The sequence below is a fragment of the Saimiri boliviensis genome, chromosome 5, assembly GCF_048565385.1.
Source record: "Saimiri boliviensis isolate mSaiBol1 chromosome 5, mSaiBol1.pri, whole genome shotgun sequence".
Lineage (NCBI taxonomy): Eukaryota > Metazoa > Chordata > Mammalia > Primates > Cebidae > Saimiri > Saimiri boliviensis.
The window spans coordinates 71005987-71032488 of NC_133453.1; the positions used below are offsets into that span (position 1 = coordinate 71005987).

Here is a 26502-nt window from a genome sequence, read left to right on the forward strand (position 1 = left end):
ACCCAGTGGGAGGTAATTGAGTCTTGAGGGCAGGTACTTCCTGTACTGTTCTCGTGACAGTGAGTAAGTCTCACGAGATCTGAGGTTTTATAAAGGAGAATTCCCCTATCTGTGCTCTTTTGCCTGCGGCCATCTAAGATGTGCCTTTCGCCTTCTGCCAGGATTATGAGGCCTCCCCAGCCATGTGGAACTGTGAGTCCGTTAAACCCTTTTTACTTTGCAATAAAAGCTTTCAGGCGGGGCATGGTGGCAGATACCTGTCCTAGCACTTTGGGAGGTCGAGGTGGGCGGATCAGGAGGTCAGGAAGTCAAGGCTATCCTGGGTTGTCTGCATGCCCAGTGTCCCAGAAGTGCTTGGGAAGGGCTGTATGTGCAGTGTGTTTACCAGGGTTATACGCATACTTACTTGAGATGTTCTTCCATTACCAGTCGAACATTCTTGAAGGATGGTCATGTACCAGTTAAATGCCACTGTTTTGCCTCATAGTGCGGATGTTTGAGCCCACTCGCCTAACTCCTGAGATCTTATTGGGAAGCTGTTGATAACCAGTTTCAGGTTTTTTCTATTTGTCGGGAGACTGCCTTTCCCTGGTGCTGGCTATGACCAATTACTGTTTTAAAGAAATAATGATTGTAACAGTGTAGCAATCACTTGATGATTGTCTGATATTCCTGGTTGGGCAGGTGGCCCTCTCCTGCCCTGCTGATGTCTGCCTGAATACTATAACACAACCACTCTCTCCTGTGAACTTTTCTAGCAATTACCATTCTTACGATATATTTGATATAACGATGATACCAATGTCTTATATCTGTAGATTTTATTTTTATTTTTAAAAGCCTTTTGCTGGGTGGGTACAGTAGCTCATGCCTGTAATCCTAGCACTTTAGGAGGCCGAGGTGGGTGGATCACTTGAGGTCAGGTCTTTAAGACCAGCCTGGCCAATATGGTAAAACCCCATCTCTACTAAAAACACACAAAAAATTAGCTGAGAGTGGTGGCATACGCCTACAGTCCTAGCTACTCAGAAGGCTGAAGCACGAGAATGTCTTGAACCTGGGAGGTGGAGGTTGTAGTGAGCTGAGATCCTTTGCCACTGCACTCCAGCCTGCGCAACAGAGCGAGACTCTGTTCCAAAAAGCAAACAAAACAAAAAAAAAGCCTTTTGCCTTGATCATTGTTTGATCTACACAATGGAACAAATATTATTTATTTAGAGCTAACTTGACCCATTATAATAACTTCTGCCTGTAGCCTGCCTCCCTAATTGGATTGAGACCCCCTTCAATGCAGCAGCTTTGCCCTGACTTCCTTATACCCCGCACAAAGCCTAACATAATGTTTCAAACGATTGGTGCTCAGTACATGTTGACTCAATTTTGATGTGCATTTTACTGCTTTCGTTATCATTCTGGCTCTGTGTGTAAACAGTTTGGTACATTTAGCATAGTGTAAACTATTGGTTACCATAGTATAAACTATACCTCCTCAGAAATGACTTGTAAGTGATACAACTAAAACGGCACCGCTGGAGGTACGATACGTCAGGGCTCTGTTCTGTGTACCATCTAGTACCCTCTACTGAGAGAAAAACAATAGTCATTGCTGGTAAAAAAATAAACTCTGGGAATCCTTCTGAACTCATCTTTGGTGAATTGGCTCCAACTGATCTGAAATCCAACATAGGTTTGCTTGATGGCTTGCCAGACAGTATCGAGCACTCTGGGTCAGGAACGTTAGCCAGAGCCAAGTGTTCAATCCTGATGGATCTAGTTAACTGCTCTGACTCAAAAAGAGAAGGGCCAGTGACTGCTCTTTTATTTCCTTTAAGTTATAGGAAATAAACTCGCTTTGTAGCATTTCATTTTTCATCTACTGCCCACACCTGGGACTATTTCCCTATGAGACTTTGAGCCCATTCTTAAAACCCAGATCCCGAAAAACTTAACTTTACTACCTGGATCGCTTCCATTCTTCAACCTGCAAAGTACTGAATGATTGAATTGCTTGCACTGGTTCTTTTTGAGCCTGTGTTCTGGGTTTTGTTTGCTCTTACAAGTTCCCAGGGTTAGATTGAGGGAAGGAGATGTATCCTTTGTGAATTAGACTGATACAGTGAACTTGACAAATTGAGATGTATCCTTTGTGAATTGAACTGATACGGTGAACTTGACAAATTGAGTTCAGTTATTGATGTATTTTATTTATTGGGGGTCTTCCTCAAGAAAAGCTTCTGATGTAATTGAAAGCACTAAACAATATAATGCCAAAAAGAGGAAGCTAGAGATGAAAACTACAGGAGGAAAAATTAGCTCTGTAAGAAAAATTAACGGAGGTAGATAAGAAAAAAGCCAGTGGAGCATTTCAAATGCGGTAGAAATCTTGTGAGCCCAGAAACAAATGCAAACACTGGTATCTGTGCCATGAACCAGAAAGAGTATGTGTAAGTTTTGAAATCGTTCAGGTCTAGGGTTAAATCTTTACTGTGCTGGGAAGTGTTTACCAATTGGCTCATCATAAATGAGTAAGAAAGCATGCCTTAATTTGCAGCTTTTGCTGCAAATTCTATAGTTATTAAATACATGATTTAGGAAGATAATGTCACTGAACACAGATTTGTGAAGAAATGCACACCAGCCATTGTGTGGTGCTTCCCTCATACAAATACAATGGATGTAAAGTACCTCAAGAGCACAGATGATCGTAGAATATAGGAAGGTCATTGAAAGTGATGTTTTTGCATATTTATTACCTGTAAATATGTGGGGTTTTGTTTTGTTTTGTTTTGTTTTTGAGGCAGGGTCTCACTCTGTGCCTCAGCTAGGGTGCAGTGGTGTGATCACACCTCACTGCAGCTTTGACCTCCCAGGCTCAAGCAATACTAGGACTATAGATGTGTGCCACCATTCCAGGCTTATTTATTTATTTATTTATTTGGTAGAGACAGGGTTTCACCATGTTGCATAGGCTGGTCTCCAACCTCTGGGCTCAAGCAATCCTCCTGCCTCAGCTTCCCAAAGTGCTGGGATTACAGGTGAGAGCCACTGTGCCTGGCCTTATTACCTATATTTTAAAATATAATTTTAATTTGTAAGTTTATATAATTTTAAAAAAATGACTGTGTTTAATGATCAACTTGCAAAATTTCAGAAAATATAACAGCCCATACAAGCTGGTATGAATTGCCTCCATCACACCACTGATGAATAATGATACATTTGATCCTTATGATTGCTGGAGTCCCTATCTGTGAATTCACCTACTCGCTAAAATTTATTTGTAAACCCAAAAGTCCATACGCAAAGCATGTGATGGTTAATTTTACGTGTCAATTTAACTGGGCTACAGGGTGCTTAGATATTTAAACTATTCTTGGTGAATCTGTGAAGGTGTCTTTGAATGAGATTAACATTTGAATCTGTAGGCTGAGTAAGGCAGATTGTCTTTCCCAATGTAAGTGGGCCTCACTTAAATCTTAAAGGCTTGAACTGAACAGAAAGTCTGAGAAAGGAAGAATTTGGTCTCTCTGTTTGACTGTCTTTGAGCTGGGACACTGGTCTTCTCCTGCCCTTAGAACCAAACTGGGACTGGAATTTACACCAGCAGCTCTCCTATTTCTCAGGTCTTTTGACTTAGACTGGAGCTGTACCATTAACTCTCCTGGGTCTACAGCTTGTGACTGAAGGTCTTGGGACTTCTTGGCCTCCATGATCTTTGTGGGAACAAATTCCCCATAATCTCTCCTTCCCTCTCTTTGCGCGCACGCAGGTACACACGTTTTTTATCAGTTCTGTTACTGGTGGCAAATCTGTATGTAATATTGGGGTTCAGGGTGCCCTCAGCTCCCCTGAGAGGATGTTTCTCCAGGTTCTTGGTCTCCTGCCCTCTCAAGAATGAGAGAGGGGACCACTGTGCAGTGCGCAGTAAATGCCGGACTCAAAAGTGTTTGTAGAAAGTGATTTCTTTAGAGAGAGAAAGAAACAGGTAACTCTCACATGGAGTGAGAGAATGCAGGAAAGATGGCATCCAGGAGAGGAAAGCAGCTTCCACGTTGAGTGGAAGGGAGTCGAGAGAAAGAGAGAGAGAGAGAGAGAGAGAAAGAGAGAGAGATGGACTTTAGGAGGGGAAGACAGGCTTCTTCGAGAGTGTGTGGAAGGGGACACTGGGGAAATCCAGACAGGGAAAGATGGCTTCCATGAGAGTGTTCGTGGAAGGGAACCCAAACATGGAGTCCAGAGGGGTGTGGAAGAGGGGGTCTTTTAACCTGAAAATAACCCCCACCTTCTCTAAGACCCCTGGCCAATGAAAGGAATTCCTTAGAACTTCTGTCGGAGTGACTGACTCTGTTTTCTTCCCCTGCCTGCGAAATTTAAACATAAACCATTAAATCTCCCATGGAGAGAGACAGGAGCGGGGCATGGCGCTGGGAGGTTCTTGCCCTTAAAACTGCACCCCCTTGTGGACCCAGAAAGAGAACATATTCCCTCACGTACAGGCTGGCAGCAACCTGAGTTCTTGCCTCCTCCAAAGAAAGAATTTGACTGCAGAGGCATAAGGCAGAGTGAGAGACCAAGGCAAGTTTTTAAGAGCAAGAGTGACGTTTATCTAAAAGTTTTGGCACAGGAATGAAAGAAAGTTACCTGGAAGAGGGCCAAGCGAGCAACTTGAGAAATCGAGTGCCTGGTTTGACCTTTGACCTGGGGTTTCATATGTTGGTATATTCTGGAGGTCTTACGTCCCGTCTCCTGATTCGTCCTCTGCGGTGAGCTGTCTGCATGCGTGTTGCCTGCGAGCACTTGGGAGGGGCTGCACTCGCAGCGTGTTTATGCGAGTTGTATGCATGCTCACTTGAGGCCTTCTTCCCTCACCAGTTGAATGCTCCTGGGGGTCATATAATACTTAAATTCCACCATTTTGCGTCTTACTAAGCATGCTTGAGCCCACTCACCAAACTCCTAAGATCTGATCGGGAGGCTGCTGATAACCAGTTTCAGGATTTGTCTGTTTGGAGACTGCCTTTCCTTGACATCACTTTGACTAATTATTTTAAAGAAACAGTGTAACAACTACCTGCTTATCACCTGCTTGTTGTCTGACATTCCTGATTCGGGGGTGGCCATCTTCTGCCCTGCTCATGCCGGACTAGCTACCTACTCTAACAGTTCTGCTTCCCTAGAGAACCCTGACAAATACATGCAGCTATTACAGTCATCTGTGGAGCAAATCTGGAGTCACTCAATGCATACATTCTCAGCTGGGGCTGAACAGGGCACTGCTCTGCCTTCTTTCAACTCATACTGTAAACAAATATCCCTTTTGTAGTCTGTTTAGTGACACGACTTGTGCATCTTCGTGCTTTTTGTTGGTGATTTTGCTGTTTAAAGTGGCTGTCGAGTGTAGTGCTGAAGTGCTGTCTAAGGTGCTCAAGCGTAAGAAAGCTGTGATATGCCTACGGAGAAAATGAAACCACCCTTAGAAAAGAACAGTGAGAAAATTATAACAGTGAAAGAGATCTGATCTAAGTCCCATCTTTCCTTTAACCTCCAAACTGCCTTTAATCATTCCTTGGGCTTGGGATAAGCTAACCTTGAGAGACATTTAGTTTAGAGTTTAAATAATAGCCATTCCCCAAAACTAAACCACCCTTTGTAAAGCTAATGAAAGAATATCGGGTTAAGGGGATGAGAGGAGCCTAAATTCTAATAAAGTGTAGACATAAAGGATTACCAACAGTTATTCTGGACTTTACAAGATTTGCAACTTCCCCAATAACTCTTGCAGATAACATCTGTCTTGTAGAACCTGAGACTGGCTTTTTGAGATGCGTTTTTAGGTTATTGCATTTCTGATGACTAATGTCTTGAGCTGGACCCGCCTGTGGCCCCACTCAGGTACCCAGGTAGTGGCCTTACCCAGAAGGGGACTGATCCTGTGGCCCCCACCCAGAAGCGAATTAAGCACTCACAAGGACCGTTGGCCACACCTCTATGACTGCATCACAAATCAACCAGCAGCACCCATTCCCTGGCCCGCCAAACTATCCTTGAAAAAATCCTAGCCTCTGAATTTTCAGGAAGACTGATTTGCATAATGACACTCCAGTCTTCCATTCAGCCAGGTCTGTGTGAATTAAACTCTTTCTCAATTGCAATTCCTGTATCTTGATAAATCAGCTCTAGCTGGGCAGCCAGTAAGGAGAACCCACTGGGCAGTTACAAAAATACATGTGTTGATAAGCTTCATTCAGGAATGAGTTATAATGCATTTGGCTGTGAGTTCAATGGTAATGAACCAGTAATACAGATTAAATAGGACGTCTTTAAACAAATACACATAAAGCAAGGTTACGTATTAATTAGTTGATGAAATGAGACCAGAGGGTCCCGGGAACCTAATCTTGTATTTCGTCTAGGAGTAATGATCCAGCATTGGCTAATTCAGTGCTTGCAGTGCCTTTATAGAACATAATTATCATGAATAACAAGAATAAAATGTATTTTCCTTTTAGGGAATAAGTGGCTTGACTCAAGTAGTTTTGTGCCCAGCATAATGCCTGACACTCAGTAGGAAAACCCAAGGTTGATTCTCTTCCGGGCTCTCTCCTCCCTGGGTGTAGTGTGATGCTAAACCAGGCAGCGTCATTCATATGCAACTAGCAGTTGTGAAATCGACAATCAGCGAGTATTGTCACTTTTGGCTTCTCTCCGCCTCCAGAGAGGTGCTTTGGAAATTGCTCTCACGTATCAATTCACAGTCCACTAGGTGCCTTTGAACTACAGAAAGGTGGTAACAAAACAAGGGAAAAGAACTGTCTTTAGTCAGGCAGTTTGCCTTCATACCTAAGGATCTCCTCTGGCTGATGATTGACAATTTCTATTTTTTTTCAAGTTGCTTTTCTTGAAGTGACCTGGAGGCATTTCCTGTCCCAGATCTCAGCATACTTACAGCAAAACCTTCCACCTTTCATTCTCCATCAGAATTTACTTTGTTGCTTGAGGGTTACATCTTCAGTAATGCGTAATCTTTTATATTCTCCCATGGCCATGTGCCCATCTTCCTGCCTTGTCATGGAATGCAGACACTACTGACACACTAGGGGTTCGAGAGGACTTTTTCCAGTTATAGTTAGGATGGCCATTGTTTAGCTCATGTTCTTTCTTATTAAAGATGACAACCAATACGATTATGCTACTCCCTTCTCAAATCCCTGAAATGTTTCCCATTACTCTTAGCCTAAAACTTGCCCTCCTTACCACAGGGATAGATATGGGCCCTTTATGATCTGTCCCTTGGTAACTTTTCAGTATCATATCCTGCACCGTTCTTTTTTTTTTTTTTTTTTCTAAGACGGAGTTTCGCTCTTGTTACCCAGGCTGGAGTGCAATGGCGCGATCTCGGCTCACCGCAACCTCCACCTCCCGGGTTCAGGCAATTCTCCTGCCTCAGCCTCCTGAGTAGCTGGGATTACAGGCACACACCACCATGCCCAGCTAATTTTTTGTATTTTTAGTAGAGATGGGGTTTCACCATGTTGACCAAGATGGTCTCGATCTCTTGACCTCGTGATCCACCCGCCTCGGCCTCCCAAAGTGCTGGGATTACAGGCGTGAGCCACCGCGCCCAGCTCCCTGCACCTTTCTTTTCTTCATTATGCTTGATCCACACTGGCCTTACTGCCATTCCTTGAATTTAGAAGCATACTCCCACCTTGCAGCCTTTGTCTTTCATGTTCACACTGCCTCTGCCTGGATCACTCCTATGCAAGGTTCCCCGTCTGGCTGCTCCTGCCAGTAAGGTCTTAGCTCCGATCACCTGTCCATAAGGTGCCTGTGACCACCCAATCTGAAGAGCCCTGGCAATCACCTTGTTTCTTTATTACTTTTGTCCTTTTGAGACAGGATTGTTCCCTTGACCCCCTTTATGGGCAGATACTGGAATGACTTGTTTCACTCAGCCTGCTGAACGCTGGAACTAGCTGCTTGCTCCTCTCTGGCAAAAGCAGGCTCTGTGTGGGTCCTGCAGTGGCATCGAAGCCCCTGCCCTCTCAGCACCCTGTTCTTGTCCAGCATCCAGGAAGAATCAGGTCACACAAATGGATTTGTTGTGGAAGAATTTCACCTGACAAAAACCCAAAGGTACTCAGGGTCAGAGGAACACAGTTTATTATGCCGGCAGGCCCATACAGGTTTGTACTCAAAGGTCTGGAACCCCAGCCTGGAACCGCACACAGCTTTTGTAGATTAGGGGCGGGGAGAGTAATTCAGGGTTTTAGGCAACGTGGCAGTTTCTCAAGGGACTTCCTAGTGAGCAAGCAGGAAGCGAGCATACAGAAGCAGACAGTGGCGGTTAGTGGGGCAATCGGGAGATTTTTCACAAACTTCTCGCTTCAGATTGAAGGGTGGTGTATGCAGAGGATTTTACTGAGGGACAAAAGTGGCTCTCAGTGGGATGGAGACTTGGAAAGGGGGTGGTGCAGAAACAAGGTGATCTTTCGCTGAGGCTGCACTGTCTGAAGTTAGCGGCATTACCTGTAGTCTCCAGCACTGAGTTGCTGCTTCTCTGCTCACCACTCGGCCGCCTGTAACCCCGACACTGCCTGTATCCCTGATACAAGCAGCTTGTATCCCCAACGCTCAGCTCTGCCAGCTGAAGTCATTTTATGGGCACAGGATAGGGGTGTGACAGGCCAAAAAAGCAACATTTGGGCGGGGAAAAATAGGGTCAGCTGTTTTCACTTAGGGTTGAGGTTCCAGGCTTAAGGAAGCTCGGGTGTGCTGTATCGCTTTGTTACTATGTGAAATTGCCTTGTTTTAAGGGCTGAATTGTGTCCTCCAAATTCTTGTTGAAACCTTAACCTCTGTTACCACAGGAGGTGACAATACTTGGATGCAAAATATTTAAAGAGGTGATTAAGGTAAAATGAGGTCATATGGGTGGGCCCCAATCCAGTATGACTGGATTCCTTAGAAGAAGAGATTAGGATACAGACATACACAGAATCACCTGAAGACACAGTGAGAAGGAGCCATCCATAAACCAGGAGGAGAGGCCTCAGGAGAAATCAACCCTGATGGCACCTGGATCGTTGACTTACAGCCTCTAGAACTGTGAGAAAATATACTCTATTATTGAATTTATTTTCTCATGCTTCTGAGCCACCCAGTCTGTGGTATTTTGTAATGGCAGCCCTAGCAAACTAATATTCCTTGTTTATTTCTCTTTTAAAAATACTTTATTATTTTAGAGCAGTTTTAGGTTCACTGCAAGAAGGAGAGCCTCCCACATTATCAACATCACCCCCCGTGGTACCTTGGTTTGAATTGATGATCTTCCATTGATGCATCATTAGCATCCAGAGTCCACAGTTTACATGAAGGTTCACTCTTGGTGGTGTACATTCTATGGCTTTGTACAAACGTATAATGACATTTATCCACCATTAAAGTATTATTCATAGTAGTTTCCTGGCCTTGAAAATCTTCTATTCTCGTGTTTGTTCATCCGTCTCTCGCCTGCAGCCCTTGGCCACCACCGATCTTTTCATTGTCTCCACGGTTTTGTCTTTTCCAGAATGTCATATTGTTGGCATAATACAGTATATAACCTTTTCAGATTGGCTCTTTCACTAAGTAACATGTATGTAAGTTTCCCCACATCTTTTCTGTGGCTTGAGAGCTCATTTCTTTTTGGCACTGAATAATATTCCATCGTCTAGATGTACCACAGTTTGCCTATCCATTCACCTACTGAAGGACATCTTGGCTGCTTTCAAGTTTTGGCAGCTCTGAATAAAGCTGCTATGTGTGTATAAATTTCATCCATGTATAGGTTTTTGTGCAGACATAACTTTGAACTCCTTCGGGTAAATCCCAAGGAGTATGATTGCTGGATACTATGGGAAGAGAATGTTTAATTTTATAAGAAACTGCCAAACTGTCTTCCAAAGCATCTGAACCATTTGCCTTTCCACCAGCAATCAGCAGAGTTCCCCTACGTGCTTGTCACCATTTGGCGTTGTCAGTTTTCTGGAATTTGGCCACTCTGTGACATTTGTAGTGGTATCCCACTGATGTTTTAATTTGCATTTCCCTGATGATATATGATGTGCAACTCCTTCCCCCCGCCCCTTCCCTTTATTGTAAGTTCCATAGAAGCAGAAACTGTATCTGTCTTATTCATCATTCTGTCCTTAGTGTCTACAATTTCTGGCACCTAGTGGGCTTCTTTTGAATAACTGCATGGGACCTGAGCCTTTGCTGTTTATCTTTGGCTATGCAAATATTTTTCATTATTCAGTAAGTTAAAAAAATAAACTTCTTAACTGAAGATTTGCTTCAAAACTTAGTCATCAGTGCTGGGGCATAGACCTTCTTATTTTTGTTTCACGCTGTTTCATTCATCCTCTAGTTCTTCATGTCTTCTTTCTCCAGTTTCTCTTGCCTCGTTTCTAGCCACTTCTCTGGTCTCAGTCTTGCATCTCTTTCCCGTGATGCCTGGGCCTGGGATGCTGGTGCCAAGTTCCCTTACCCAAGCCTGCCATAAAGCCCCTCAGCTTCTGTGCCTGGGGCACCAGTGAGAGAAGCTGGAACCTACACAGGGAAACCCTGAGTTCAGAAACAGTTAGAGACAAAGTGTTGTCTCCTGCTTGTTTCCTAGCCAATGGAATGTTAATTGCTGACAGCTCCCATCTTACTAGTTCTCTTGTAACTGGGTTCATTTGTTTCTTCGACAAACGTTTCTTGTGCCCTGTTACATGCCAGACTCTATGGGAGGCTCTAGGAATACTGGCTTTATGCTGCCTATTTTGTTTGCTCTCCCACATCTATCGTCAGCTCTGCTCTGCACCTTGGGAGGCTGAACCCTGTAGCCTACGTCTCCTGGGTTCTGCACTGTCAGCTTTCTGCTGAGTCCAACCAATGGGTGGTACAATAAAGCAGGAAAAGAGACATCAGGGTATTTTCTTTCCACCCAGGTTTACATCCCCCAAAGGGTGGCCTGTCCTCCACACTAGCCCCTCTCACTGGCCTCTGGTTACAGCCCAGAGGTGGTAAAGGCTTCCCATACTTGCTAGCCTCTGGGTGCCTCACTCTCCCTTGTTTGATGTTGTAATCCAGCCCATGCCTCTGTAAAGTCATCCTTCTATTCAAGTTTCTTCAACTTAGCCATCTGACAGTGCTCTGTTTCCCACCTGGACCTTGGCTAAGGCAGGCTTTATATAATTTTTAAATTTCAGGCTGGGTGCACTGGCTTGTGCCTCTAATCCCAGCACATCAAGGCCAAGGTGAGAGGCTTGCTTGAGATCAGGAGTTTAAGATCAGCCTGGGCAACATAACAAGACTCTACCACTTCAAAAATTTTTAAAAAATTAACTGGGTCTGGTGGCATGTGCCAGTAGTCCCGGCTAGTTGGGAGGCTGAGGCGGGGGATTACTTGAGCCCAGGAGTTTGTGGCTGCAGTAAGCTGTGATTGCGGCACTGCACTCTAACCTGGGCAACTGAGAAAAACCCTGTCTTTAAAAATTCTTTTTCTTAATTAAAAAATTTTAAATTTCAATGTTTAGGAATCACTTTTTTTCTTCATGCTCCAGCACTTCAGGAATAATGAAGGGTGTGGGTCCCAGGCTCCAGTTACCATGCCGATTGGTCTGAGGGGCCGCCCAGCATCCCAGTAGATCTTGCTACACAGCTCTCCTCCTTTGTCCTATCATCTCTGAGTGGTGTTAGCACTGTTGCTACTGTTCCCACTGAAGCAAGTCCATGGCTGCTGGAAACAGAATTGGGAGGCAGGAAAACAGATGCTTGGGTTGGATATGGCAGCCCCAGTAGTAAGCAATGGGGCCTAGAGAAAAGGCGAGTTGCATTTTGGCTACTTGGGAGAGATACTGCTATGGTTTGAATGCCCTCTCCAAAACTCAAGTATTAGGGTAGGACCTTGTCCTTATGCATGGATTAATGCTTTTATTTCAGGATGATGAAAGGATGAGTTTGGCCCAGTTTCTTCTTTGTCTAGCATGCTCGCTATCCTATGTGGCACCTTCCACCATGCGATCGAAGCAGGAAAGGCCACAAAACAAACCTCTGAAACACCAAACTGGGAAAGAAGTGGCGATGTATTCGGCTGGGAGCAGTGGCGGCATAGCTGCCCAACAGCGAGCTTCCCTAACAAAGAACATCCCTGCCCTTTTAAAGGCTTACAACTCTAGACATTACATGTGAAAGGGTCTTGATCCATGAAGTAGCTGTGGGGTACCTTGACTTGGGTGGGGGTGTCATCGTGTTTAAGTAAAAACAATGCCTTCTAGAAAGGGTCCTCCATCCCATGCCTATGATCTATAGGAGTGTGATTACGGGTGGTGCCCAGTCTGCCAGCCTTTACTTCTCCTATTGAAATGCGATGCCGAAGTCTAGGGGGAAGGGCTCTTAGAAGCTTCAGAGGATTAGGGGTCTCCTTCCTCACAATGACCTTCAATTTTCAGCACCATGCTCTTGGACTTCCCCCGCTCCAGAACCATGAGCCAAATAAAATTCTATTCTTTTTTTTTTATTTTTTATTTTTTATTTTTTGAGATGGAGTTTCGCTCTTGTTACCCAGGCTGGAGTGCAATGGCGCGATCTCGGCTCACCGCAACCTCCGCCTCCCGGGTTCAGGCAATTCTCCTGCCTCAGCCTCCTGAGTAGCTGGGATTACAGGCATGCGCCACCATGCCCAGCTAATTTTCAGTATTTTTAGTAGAGACGGGGTTTCACCATGTTGACCAGGATGGTCTCGATCTCTTGACCTCGTGATCCACCCGCCTCGGCCTCCCAAAGTGCTGGGATTACAGGCATGAGCCACCGCACCCGGCCAAAATTCTATTCTTAATAAATTATCCAGTGTGTGGTATTCTGTTACAGCAGCAGAAAGCAGACTAAGACAAATGCTCATAGCATCGGATTATGCTATGTTTATAGAACTGAAGAATTCATGGATTCCAAAAAAGTACATTTTTTCAGTTTATATTTTTGTGTCTCAGAGGAATGTTGGTGGTTTAACTTACTAGAATAATTCATGCTTGAAATCAGCATGAGTTATTCTATTGTCGGGGGTGGTTATATTTATAAGATTTTAATAGGGTGTCTGCTTTATTTTTTGTACTTGTGATAGTGGTGGGGTGTCTGCTTGAATTTGTGCTATTTTTATGGCTTTTGAGATACTAGATGACATAAGCTTAGAGTAGAAGAGCAGATTGAGAAAGACAGTATTTACCAGGAAAGACAGAGAAAGATGGAGAAAAGTTCTAACAAAGTGAGGCATAAACCAAGAGAAGATGCTGTGGGCGAAGCTCTGATGAGGGGTACATACACAGAGAAGGGGAGTTCTGTGTTGTGCTTTGGGTTGTTTATCCTAAGCACCTCTTTTAAAATTGTTTTAAAAATAAGCATAACCTGATATATTTCAGATGATCTATATAAATCATATTTTTTCCAGAATAAACTACTACATAAAATTTATAATTGAAAGTTTAATCTTAATTTTCAAAGAAATACTATATTCAAGTTAATGTAACATCACTTTCTCAATGAGTGATACTGGGATTTGAGGAGGCTTGTAGTAACCAATTGAAATGGTGTGAGCCTTTATTAACCTCATCCAGTGAGATGCGATGTTTTACCCACACGAGCTGGTTAGCATTTACAGTAAAGGGCACTTAACACTGCACTCTTAATACTTATCTTTATTATGAAAGTGTTTCCAAAGTAAAATGATCCTCATAATAATGATTGCTTCCAGAAATCAAGAATGAATACTTATATTTTCATATAAAAATCAGTAAAACACAATAACAATACACAAAATAATTCTAATTGGCTAACAGTATTTCATTCCATTTCTGACAGAGATGCTCAAGCACTGAATTGTCTTAAGAAAACAAGTAAGGTTTTGTTAACTATTCTATTTCTCACTGCAAGTTGAAAAAAATCAAATCCAAACATCATCACCCCTTCAATGACAACAAGTGGCTATGGAGGTAAATGACTATGTGGGCAGAGTTGATGAAAATCATGAGCTTAGGGGATTTATGAAACTTTGGGAAATCAAGCTCAGAGGTTGTTTTCCACTCTTAAATTAACGAAGCTCTAAGTTAAAGTTCCAGAATCATCACATAACTGTTCCTATTCCATAGCTAATTTCTTTTTTTGCAGCTAATCTGATTTTTTTAAGGGTAGGTTCACGATGACAGTTTTAAAAAATTACTGTGGATAATAAAGAAAAAAAATGTCTCAACAAAATAGAATTTTTCACTGAACACAGAAACCATCTCAACATTTGTTTCTCCCTGGTTTCTAGGCCATGCAACAGACACCAAACTACGAAGCCAAACTTTCACGAACCTGTGTTAAGAAAACACACATATGGGCATAATACTTTTTTTTTTTTCCAGAAAAATGGAATTAGGCAGAGAAGGAAGTGTGGATATACAACTGATCCACAAGCTATTGGGAAATCAATAGCTAAAAAATGTCAATACCCGGCTTCCTTTTAGCAGGAGTTCCAGGAGGCTGAAAGGAATGTGAATGCATGAGATAAGCGAGACAGAGACACTGTCCCCTCCCATCCCTTGCTGGGCAATCTCCAGAATGCCTAGTTTTGTGGAGATGCCATGTACTATCTGGCTGCAGAGACTTTCTTAGATCTTGTGGGGTCTTAGCATGTGGCCATATGGTAATGCATTCCTTTCAAAGGCTTTGGGTTGAACTCAAGTTGAAAATACTTGGAAAAGACTAAGCTTCTCCTTTGGGTGTCTGTGGAGCCTATTAAAAATATTCATGATGCTGCATGTTCTCCAATACAATTTTGTTCATGAAACCAAGCATCAGTAAAAACTACCTCTAAGTATTTATTAGAGGGGTTCCAACAGCAGCGTGGACTGGCCTTCTCAGCAGCTTCTGAGTGCCCCCTAGGGGTGGGGAGGGGACAGTGTACACAAAGGCAAACCACAGAGCACTTTTCTGGCCCCAAACTGTGAGGAACTAAAATGAGGCCAGTGAACCAGTCAGCTCATCACTATGGGGTTATTTGAGAATGGCACAATTTCGTTTTGCCAAAAGAAACCTTCACTGCCTCTGGGGGCTGCAATATCTTCATTTAAGAATATTTTGCTGCGTTTCCTTCAAGTGTAGCTTGTGATGATTGAACTGTTGTTTATAATTATTCCTTCCATGGACAGTATGCTAGTGGCTAGTGGAGTGACTGGGGCTCACAGCAATTTCTCTTTCCATACAAGTTGCTGGAAGTACAATGTGATCACTTTTCCAGCAGGCTGACTTCAATTTGATTTTTTTCTTATTTGAATGTTAGAAACGTTCCAGGGCTATTATTTATCTACAAAGCAGAAATCAGCCAAAGGCAAAAGAAAAAAAAGTAAGCTAATCAGAACCCGAAGACCTCAAATAGCACATGAAATGTAAACATTTAACCTTTTTAAAATTATTTTGAAAGCCTCTCTGGAGATAATGACATTACCACACATACTGATAAACAATCTTTTAATACCTTTGGAATTATTCTTTATAATTTTTTTAATTCTTTATAATTTTTATACTTCAAATTAAGAAAAACGCTCAAATGTTCAGGCAGCTTTGGCATTCATGTTTCCAAGAAAGGGACAAAACAACTATTAATGAAAAATCATGGAGAGATTGGGGTCAATCGTGGGTGTCTATAAAGCTCTCTTTGAAAAGCTCTTTAAAGCGAACTCAGGTAAATGGAAATGCAATCTCACTTTTTACTTAGGCTAAGTTAACAGTGAGGTTTGAATACAAAGTAGAAGATTCAGGCCCTTTCTACCTAAGATGAAGGCATTCAGTTTGCTCAAATTCAAACTCCATCAAATACTCAGAATGGAAAGTCTGGCAACAGAACTGGACGTGTGGAGGTTCACCCACCATTCTGATGGAAGGTGATCTGATTTTATCTTGCTTCTTGCCTACCCTTTCTGCCTTGTTTACCTGGGCCAGATGCCTGTGGCATTATGTGATGAGACCTCTGGACGCCATCTGTCTGGCAGCCCAGCAGAAGTAGGATGCTAAGAAAACCCTGGGGTAAAGCAGCAATCATTTGCATTTTTAACACATACACTTGAATAATCCAAATGCTGATAGTTGCTTCCCTATGCTCAACATCCACAGGACCAAGTTTGGAAAGGCGAACTTCAGTTGGCTTCTATGTTGACCTTATGTGCTCTATAACCTGCACTTAGCCATATTTAGCTCTCTGGCTAAGAGGCTGAAAAGATTCTACCACCTTCAGGTGTGTGGGGAGCATGACTAGGAGCCTGACAAGGAGGAAGTTTCTGTTGTACCTGGGGAATGGGTTTTATGAAAAGAATATTGGTAAGGATGAGTCAGTGATATTTTGCTTTTATCACTTTTTGGAGAAACATACATATACATACAGAGAAGACATATTTCATTATCATTTATTGACCTGAGGCCAAATTCTACTCAATTTTCTACTTTCCCCCCAAGTAAGGGATCCAGAAAAGCTATTCACATTGGAGAATAAAGTATTACTTATTCTAGAATCCTTTCTACATACTTCTTTGTGCCCTGGGAAGGTTTGAAGGTGACCAGGAAGGAGATATCAACACAGGCTAAGTTAGTCAACGAGAAACAACACTCTCACTAACCTATAGCTGAATTTACAAAATACACTTCAAAACTGTGGCCTGGCACAGGGAGGATGAGATACTGCATGTATTTTTCTCTCTCAGCCTTATCAGGCTACCACAGGAAAGCTATAGACAGAGATATCTTATTCTACACCGTGAAAAGCCTGCAAACCCCATTTTAATTAGTCCAAAAGAACTCTGCCCTAAAATGCAAAATGAAATAAAAACCTATAGATAACATACAGGACTGTGTTAATGCCATCAGTTAGAGAGGCTCCAGGTGGTCCCAGTTCTCCTTCTACTGAACTTCTTTGTCGTGGGGGGGGGGCGCATGATTATTTAGATTTGTCTTTGGTAATGACAGATCCAATTTACTTCATTTTGTGCAATTCTTCTAAACCTTTCATTTACAAGCTGATCTCTTTGAAATTCTTCTGTGCTCAAGTGTCATATAATCTAAACCTCGACACTGTGGATCCCTAAGTTTAATTTTACCCATTGAGAGGACTTGCTCTAGACACTAAAGCAAGCTAAATACGTTCATGCTTTAATTACCAAACTTTCACCTTCTCAAAATTTTCAGCTACTTTTTTATACATATACCTGCATTTTAGCAGATGTTCTGATGACAAGTACTTCTATGACTGTTTTTACAAACTCAGCCACCCACAAATTACACTCCTAGACATATGTCTCTGTTGTGAAATAAAATATCTGGGCTCTACAAGCAGAATTATTTGCATCATTTTCTCAGTCAACAAGCAGATGGATTTCAAAGCCTCTTCAATTATTACTATGGACCATAACAGAAACATATTATTTTGTAAGTAAGTGGGATAAGATATACTACAGTAATCATTTTCTGTTTGGGAGCATTCTTTTAACTATTAACCCACAGGCTGCAAACTGTGGGCACAGAGCTTTAATTTTTTCGAAGAATCAAATGTGAATGGTTCTGAGCAGGATATACACTCTCTGGTGGTTCTGTACACTTGTTAGTATTTCTGCTGTTGTCCTCACCACCCTGATTCACACATTTATATAATGGCATTTTTGTTTGGGACTCTTGTTTTAGGTTGATGGCCTTCTTGATTTATGAAGGATTTATAATCCCTTTTTCCTCTTACTAAAAGTTAGAGGAGATAAAATCTTTGGCCTACGTATGGTTCTCTTATCTGTACATAAATAACACTGCTGTGTAGGAGACTTATGGAAACTTATTCTTCAGTAATTTTCCTGGTTGATATTGCCATTGTCCAGTAGAATTTTTCATTTTTCCAGAAATAGCCCCATTTGAAAAAAACTCCTGGAAACCAAACAAGTCTTCAAAGAAGCATTGGAGTGTAATGCTGCTCAGTGCCTAGTAACAGGAAAGTCATCTGCATTATGTTTAAGGAGAAAAGCAAAGGGTAAAATAGACTTTATCCCATTGGCTTTATTTTGCTCAGCAAAATAAAAACATCAACATCAAGTACTAGATAGGGCTTTTTCTTGAAAGCTGGTTGCATTAAAGTGCTTTGCACTGGAGAGGTAATCTTTATCAACTCTTGAAAGATTTTTTTGTCCCCAAATATACTTAGCTTCTTTCTTTTATAACATGACAGAAAACTGCACTAATCATAGGGTAGTGGCAAAACCTGGCTGAAATCAGTTGCTCTCTTTATGTTATTCCCAGAACACAGGACAAATTCCCATTCTTAACAGTGATTTCCTTGTTTATAACTATAAGCTTCAGTGAAAATCCTCCTTCAGAAGCAGAGCACTGACCTCATCTTAGAGAAAAACAAACACACACTGTAACCTACAAGGTTAGCCCTCCGCTAGCTATCACACCCACTGAAGAAATCTTGGCTGTGTGCACAAGAAATGAAATCTATTTCAAAGCAATATAAAAACCATTCAAAAACGTCCTCCAATAACCATCTTCTTTAATTTGAACTGCTAATCAACCATGAAGAGTGAAAATTAAACACCTAGTTCGTCCGGTTTAAATGGTCACTGAGACTGTATAGGCAATTTCAAAATGGGCACTGTAACACAAAGCAAACCTATTTAGAGCTGAATGAGAATCTTGCACTGGGTTTTCCTTGCTCTAAGTGACAAAGTAAGCTGATGCTCATAGCACATTGGACTACAGCAAGAGAAAAAGGGGGAGAAGCAGATGGAGCATCTCCTTCACTGTCATGAGCCCAGTGAGTACAAGGAGTGAGGAAACCCTCTTTTGTCCACAGATTTACAAATACAAAAAATAAATAATATTCTAAGACAGTACAAATGCAAATACTGTTCCCTGTGTCAATTACATACAGCATGCCTACATAGAATGATAATTCTTCATTCACACACAGGACACATGGCAGTGCACTATTCAAAATGCTTTGATAATCTTAATTTTTGTTTCTGGTGCTGAGATATTATGAAAGGAACTGCATTTGCAACTTATTAAATACTTCCAGGAACAAATAGTTCACTTTTCTTGGGACTTGTAGTTTTGAGTAATTAATCATCCATGGAGCAGGAGCCAGTCAGGAGATACCCATTGGTGCCACTGGTGCCATTGGTGGTTGTCACAGTGTGGGGATTCTTCCCTGGAGGTTCCGAGTCCTCATCATCTGAGCTAGACTCAATATCACTTCGATCATCCTTGGACACCTGTGGAGTAGAAGCAGGTGAATATAACCAGTGCCTAAGAAATCATCAGGGTACAGCATGCTAGAAGCACATGCGGTCATACACAAAGGTAAACAGATCCCAATGTTAAAAAATTAAGAGGCTGAGAACACTGCCATACCAATAAGTTCTCCTTCATTGGAGAGACAAAATGTAGGTGACAAAGTCATTTATGAAGGAATGTAAGTATCATGGAGGGCTGGACTTCTGAGCTCTTTAAGCTATCTTTCCATATTGAGAATGTACTAGAGCATGAATTCAGCTTTTACTCAAAAAGTAGCATACTGTGCCGCTGGAATGGCGTCAAAGGAATTTGGTACAAATGGATCAATTTACTCATTGATGATCACATTCTCCTTGAGAATAATTTAAAGTCACCTCTCAACCACACCAATGGAGACAGTTACCAGCTCAGAACATTGGTTAAAAAAAAAAATCCCTATTTGGCTTTGTAATGCATTGTTTTGTGATTACATTTTAATTTTTTGTATGCTATTAGAATTTTGTTTTATATGTCACATGACAAATGGCAACAGGAGGCATCTTTTTTTTTTTTTTTTTTTTTTTGAGTCAGAATCTTGCCCTATTACCCAGGCTGGAGGGCAGTAGCATGATCTCAGCTCACCACCACCTCCACCTCCTGGGTTCAGGTGATCCTCCTGCCTCAGCCTCCCAAGTAGCTAGGATTACAGGTGTGCTCCATCACACCTGGATAATTTTTTTTTTTTTTTTTTTTTTTTTTTTGAGAAGGAGTTTCGCTCTTGTTACCCAGGCTGGAGTGCAATGGCGCGATCTCGGCTCACCGCAACCTCCGCTTCCTGGGTTCAGGCAATTCTCCTGCCTCAGCCTCCTGAGGAGCTGGGATTACAGGCACGTGCCACCATGCCCAGCTAATTTTTTGTATTTTTAGTAGAGACGGGGTTTCACCATGTTGACCAGGTTGGTCTCGATCTCTCGACCTTGTGATCCACCCGCCTCGGCCTCCCAAAGTGCTGGGATTACAGGCTTGAGCCACCGTGCCCGGCATACCTGGATAATTTTTGTATTTTCAGTAGAGACAGGGTTTTACCATGTTGGCCAGGCTGGTCTGGAACTTCTGACCTCAGGTGATCCACCCAGCTCATCCTCCCAGAGTGCTAGGATTACAGGTGTGAGCTACCGCACCTGGCCAGGAGGCATCTTAAGAAGCTGCTGGGTGGGGTGGAGCTTAAAATATTTCCTGAGGAAAATCTGAGTAGATCATCAAAAACTGGCTCCCATCCTGCCAAATCTCTTCAATCCTCCATTCAATCTCACTAAGTCACATGGAGATCAAAATAAGGTGAGAAGATTTAAATCTGTACATTACCATAAAGGATGAGAAAAATCCTACTATCTAGCAAGGAAGTAATTTTTGGGGGGAAATTAAGAAAATACTGCTTTTAATATAAAAACAGTTTGAACCTCCTATTCTGTAAGTCTAAATTCAGGTAACCATTTTTGCTTAGCAGGTCTTAAGATTTTTGATCACTGCTTATATTTTTCAGTGGCATGACAAAAGAGACCTGGTGGCCTCCCTTCATAGGAATTTTCCCAATCTGGTCCTCCTGTGATTCTCCACAGGAGGGCTGGGGAGGTTGGCAAAGTCTCTTGGGAGGTATGGCAGAATTAACCGGGGCTTTCCCATATCACATCTTCTCTGTGCTACCACTACACTCTAATATGAGAACTCTGGAATCCCTCCACCCTGCCCAATTTGAGAAACTACAGTTCCTGGGGAGAAGGTCATCTCTCTCAGGTGGGTAGGGTCAGGAGAAAGTGAAAGCTGAGAAGTACTGCTTTATGCCAACCAGAGGTGATGAAGTAAATATCACAAAAGTGAACCTCACTCCAATGCCCTTTGAGACAGGACTAAACTCACAGAGGTCATCTCCAAAAAGATATAGATACTCAGACTCCAAAATGGCTAGATAAAGATAACTGAACTTAAACACTGTGAGTCACAAAGCCAGCATTATAGCAAAGCTCCACTATGTTAAGTCCATTAGTCAAAAATAGAAAACTCCAGATTTACAGTGATTAATTTACATTTGCATGCTTAGTCAGATTTTTAAAATTGCACTTAGAAAAATCTATACTTATGTTACCTTCAAAGAAAGGACAATTTAGAATATCTTAAAATAGCCCAGAGAAACCTTACTGTCCCAGGTGAGAGCTGCAAGGGCAGCTAAGATATTCTGAAGCCTGAGATCTAGAATAAAATTAATCATCGACTTTCTTCATAAAGTAGAAGGAATACGTTGAAGAGCAGGCAACATGTCTGGTAGAAACAGCAATGCAATTAGGGACACAAGTAATCGAATCAGCAGCGTTCTTGCATAGTTACTGATACATTGACAGTTTTGTGCATGTTGATTAAATTTGTATCCAAATGAGGACAAGAAGATTTTAAAAATAAGGAGTGAGAGGTCACACAGAAAAAATGCACTTTAGCTTCCGAACAATTAGTTGATCAAAATATATAGGATTTATATTAGAGCTGGTGCTGAGAAGTGGCTTCATAGGACATGACTAGATGCCCTGACTGTCCCTGTGGAAGAGGCCAGCTCTGATGACCTTGCTGAGTCAGAGTGGTCAGGTACCACTACCCTGTCGCCCCGGGCAGGTCAGGTACACAGCTGATGCTCAGGCTTCCATTCTGCTCTGTGTTGATCCTTTCCCCCTCCCCAGGTAGCTCTGTTTCTCCTACTTTACTTTGGTCTCTTTCTGTCTTTTAGCTAACAAATTAAACACCGGTGAAAGAAATTCTTCTTCTCTGTTGGATCATGCAACATTTAGCAGAATACAAGCTCACACCAAAGGGCCTAATAGAGCTGTCCCTTGCAGTTCATGGAACTACAGCTCACATGAAACTTCTAGCCAGTGCCAATAGGTTAGACAGAACAATATGCACGGAAACAAAAGCTCTGAGTGCCTCTCCAACAGGCAAGAGGCACTCAGGACGGGGAAAGAGACAGAGGAGAAACTTACATGTAAAGGGTTCCACTTCCCAGCCTTCCAGGGTAGCAGAAGGAAGAGAACAAACAAGAAAATGTCACAGAGAATGATCTGGAAAAGTCTCTCTGCTCTACACAGGGATTGGGGGAGGGGCACCTAGGAAGCTTTATTCAAATCAATCTCAAATCCTTTTTTTTTTTTTTTTTAATTAAGACAGAGTTTTGCTCTTGTTATCCAGGCTGGAGTGCAATGGCGTGATCTCGGCTCACCGCAACCTCCGCCTCCTGGGTTCAGGCATTCTCCTGCCTCAGCCTCCTGAGTAGCTGGGATTACAGGCACGCACCACCACGCCCAGCTAATTTTTTGTATTTTTAGTAGAGATAGGGTTTCACCATGTTGACCAGGATAGTCTCGATCTCTTGACCTCGTGATCTACCCGCCTCGGCCTCCCAAAGTGCTGGGATTACAGGCTTGAGCCACCGCGCCCAGCCCTTCAAATCCATTTTTAACCAAAAAGATTTAACTAAATCTTGTTGAAAGTCATGAACAGATTTTTTTTCAGTTTGAAAGAAAGATTTGTTTAAAAAGGGATACTGCACCAAGTGACCCTTCTCATAAAAGGAAAGAAGTAATTAAATTTCTGTTCTGTATAAACATAATCAGAGGAGGTCCAAGGTTGCCAGGAAGAGGGAGAGAGAACACAACAAGTAACACATTATTAAGTCTGAAATTACAAATGCATATCATTGGGTGCCATCACCAGCAAAGGAACACTGAAAGAGAAGGAAATGACATTTTCGTTTATGTTTCTAGGTGGTTTTGCTCAATTCTTAAGAAACAATGCAAATTTTGATGAAATATGACATTGTAAATGGTTGATCCAGAGAAATAACAAAAACAAACATTTCTAAGACATATTGGAAAAAGTGAGTTGTAGCTTACCTTGCCTCTCGAAACAGCTTTGCAAGCTATCTTCACAATCAAGTAAGACCAGAAGCAGTTCAACCCTTGCACTAGCAAGAGCAGTAGGTTAAAAACCCACCAGGAAGGGTAAGGTCCAACGATCTCCCAGCTTTCAAATAATGTGGTATTTAACACCCTAAGGAAAAGAAGAACATGATTACTGAATGTGGCATTTTCCTTTGCTTTTCAAGGAACTCCAGTCACTGCATACGAGCACAAGGTCAACAATATCTCTCGACTATACCCTCTCTGACAGGATGGTATGAAAGCTAGCCAGGTACTTAGAAATGTCATTTCCTGAAGAATTACCCTGGTGGTGTGACTTTCATTTGGTTTTAGGCTGAATGATATATATTTTTTCCCTACTGACTTCTTTAAAAATTATGATAAATATGAAATTGACCATCTTGACTTTTTTAAGTGTACGGTTCACTGGTGTTAATGTTGTGCGACCATCACCACCATTCATGTGCAGCACTTTTCATCTTTCGAAACCAAGATTCTGTACCCATTCTACTAGCCTGCATCAACCACCCCTCCTTTCTGTCTCTGAATTTGACTACTTTAAGTACTGCATAAAAGTAGAATCATATAGTATTTGTCCTTTTGTGACAGGCTTGTTTTATCTTCGAGGTTCATCCATGTAGCATGTGTCAGATTTTCCTTCCTTTTTTAGACTGAATTATATGTATATACCAAATATATTTATGTATGTATTTATTTATGGTACTTTAGGTTCTGGGGTGCATGTGTAGATCATGCAGGATTGTTGCTAGGTACATACACGGCAACGTAGTTTGCTGTCTCCATCCCCCCATCACCTATACCTGGCATTTCTCTCTCTGTTATCCCTTCCCAACCTCTCCACCCCCTGCTGTCCCTCCCTTAGCCCCCTAGCAACAGACCCTAGTGTGTGATGCTCTCCCTTCCCTGTGTCTGTGTGTTCTCATTGTTCAACACCTGCCTATGAATGAGAACATGTGGTGTTTGGTTTTCTGTTCTTGTGTCAGTTTGATAAGAATGATGGTTTCCAGATTCATCCATTCCCTACAAAGAACGCGAACTCATTCTTTTTTATAACTGCATAGTATTCCATGGTCTATAGAAGCCATATTTTCTTTGTCCAGTCTATCATTGATGGGCATCAGGGTTGGTTCGAGGTTTTTGCTATTGTAAACAGTGCTGCAATGAACATACGTGTACATGTGTCTTTATAATAGAATTATTTATAATCCTATGGATATATACACAGTAACAGGATTGCTGGGTCAAATGGAATTTCTATTTCTAGATCCTTAAGGAATTGCCACACTGTCTTCCACAACTGTTGAACTAATTTACACTCCCACCAACAGTGTGAAAGTGTTCCTATTTCTCCACATCCTCTCCAGCATGTTATCTCCTGATTTATTTTTTTAATTTTTAATTTTTAATTTTTTTTTCCTGTAATCCCAACACTTTGGGAAGCTGAAGCAGGTGGAGTCTCCAGATTTTTTAATGGTCGCCATTCTAACTGGTGTGAGATGGTATCTCAATGTGGTTTTGATTTGCATTTCTTTAATGACTGGTGATAGTGAGCATTTTTTCATATGATTGTTGGCCTCATGTATGTCTTAAAAAGTGTCTGTTCACATCTTTTGCCTACTTTTGAATGGGTTTGTTTGTTTTTTTCTTGTAAATCTGCTTTAGTTCTTTGTAGATCTGGATATTTGTCAGATAGGTAGATTGCAAAAATTTTTTCCCATTCTGTTGGTTGCTAGTTCACTCTAATGACTGTTTCTTTTGCCATACAGAAACTCTTAAGTTTAATTAGATCTAATTTGTCTATTTTGGCTTTTGTTGCCATTGCTTTTGGTGTTTTAGTCATAAAGTCCTTGCCTATGCCTATGTCCTGAATGGTTTTGCCTAGGCTTTCTTCTGGGGTTTTTATGGTGTTAGGTCTTACGTTTAAATCTTTAATCCATCTGGAGTTAATTTTAGTGTAAGGTGTAAGGAAGGGGTCCAGTTTTAGCTTTCTCCACATGGTTAGCCAGTTTTCCCAACACCATTTTGTAAACAGGTATCCCTTTCCCATTGCTTCTTTTTGTCAGTTTTGTCAAAGATCAGATGGTTGCAGATGTGTGGAATTACTTCTGAGGCCTCTGTTCTGTTCCATCGATCTATATCTCTGTTTTGGTACCAGTACCATGCTGTTTTGATTACGGTAGCCTTGTAGTATAGTTTGAAGTCAGGTAGCATGATGCCTCCAGCTTTGTTCTTATGCTTAGAATTGTCTTGGCTATGCAGGTTCTCTTTTGGTTTCATATGAAGTTTAAAGTGGTACATATCATATTTTATCCATTTATTCATTGAAAGAGACTTGAGTTGCTTCTACCTTTTGACCATTGCAAATAATGCTGCTATGAACATGGGTCTACAAATAGCGCTCTTGAGTATTTATGTTTTGGGCTTTTACCCAGAAGTGGAATTATTGGATCATACATTTCCCTCTTCACTTTTGCCATCATTTCTTCTATTAATTTTCATTCATTTTTTTTGGTTGTGATTCTGTATCTACTTGTTAAAACGCCTGTATGGTCTTCGAAGTTGCTTTTGGGCTTTAAATAAATGCCAAGAATGCCAGTCAATGCCTATACACTGCAAGAAAAGAGACTAACTCCTAAACATTAGCTAAGTACGAGCCATATGCCTAGCACAGGGAAAAACACAATGGTTAGAATATGAGTGAGACCTAGGCTTATATCAGGTAGAAGAGTCATTAGAGGGTCCTTAATTTTGTAAGGCTTCTTCTGGAAAAGGATTGATGATTGAAATACATCATTTTGAAGTGATGCCTTGAAATAAGTATTGGAAGAATTTTTGACAAAAGTGATTACAGTACAACGAATGTCTTTAGTTTTAAGAGTATGTAAGAGAATGTACTTGAATTAGGAAAAATTATTTGAGGTAACTAGTTCTCTCTGTAATCTACCATCAGAACTAGAATGAATAGCTACTTGGAGCAGATACGCAAAAGGCTGGTTTTAGTGCTTTGCTCTGGTCCCTGCCTGTGTCTGCTCCCAAGCACTTGGAAGTGAGTCACCATGCCTAGCCTCTTTTTTTTCTCTACCTCTTATTCCAACTGCAATAATTTTTTTTCTTTCTTTTCTCTTTCATTTTATGTTATGTTGCCAACAGGTGAAACCCCGTCTCTATTAAAAATACAAGAAAATTAGCCGGGCATGGTGACACGTGCCTGTGG

General features: G+C 41.7%; 1 protein-coding gene and 1 long non-coding RNA gene across 3 annotated transcripts in view; one reads left to right on the forward strand and one right to left on the reverse strand.

The window, feature by feature from the left end:
* LOC141584595 (uncharacterized) overlaps window positions 1-26502 on the forward strand; it is a 74316-nt gene that overhangs the window by 4604 nt on the left and 43210 nt on the right. The gene's annotated exons all lie outside the window — the stretch shown is intronic.
* Window positions 13696-26502, reverse strand: part of CERS6 (ceramide synthase 6) — a 340615-nt gene continuing 327808 nt past the window's right edge. Inside the window, exons 9-11 of one of the 2 annotated variants that reach the window (XM_039469926.2) lie at window positions 23241-23397; window positions 22332-22355; window positions 13696-19304 (exon numbers count right to left, since the gene is read on the reverse strand). In XM_039469926.2, coding sequence (XP_039325860.2) covers window positions 19152-19304; window positions 22332-22355; window positions 23241-23397 — 334 coding nt within the window. In that variant the 3' untranslated portion in view covers window positions 13696-19151. The remainder of the gene's footprint in view (window positions 19305-22331; window positions 22356-23240; window positions 23398-26502) is intronic. The other variant, XM_039469927.2, reaches the window with a different exon arrangement.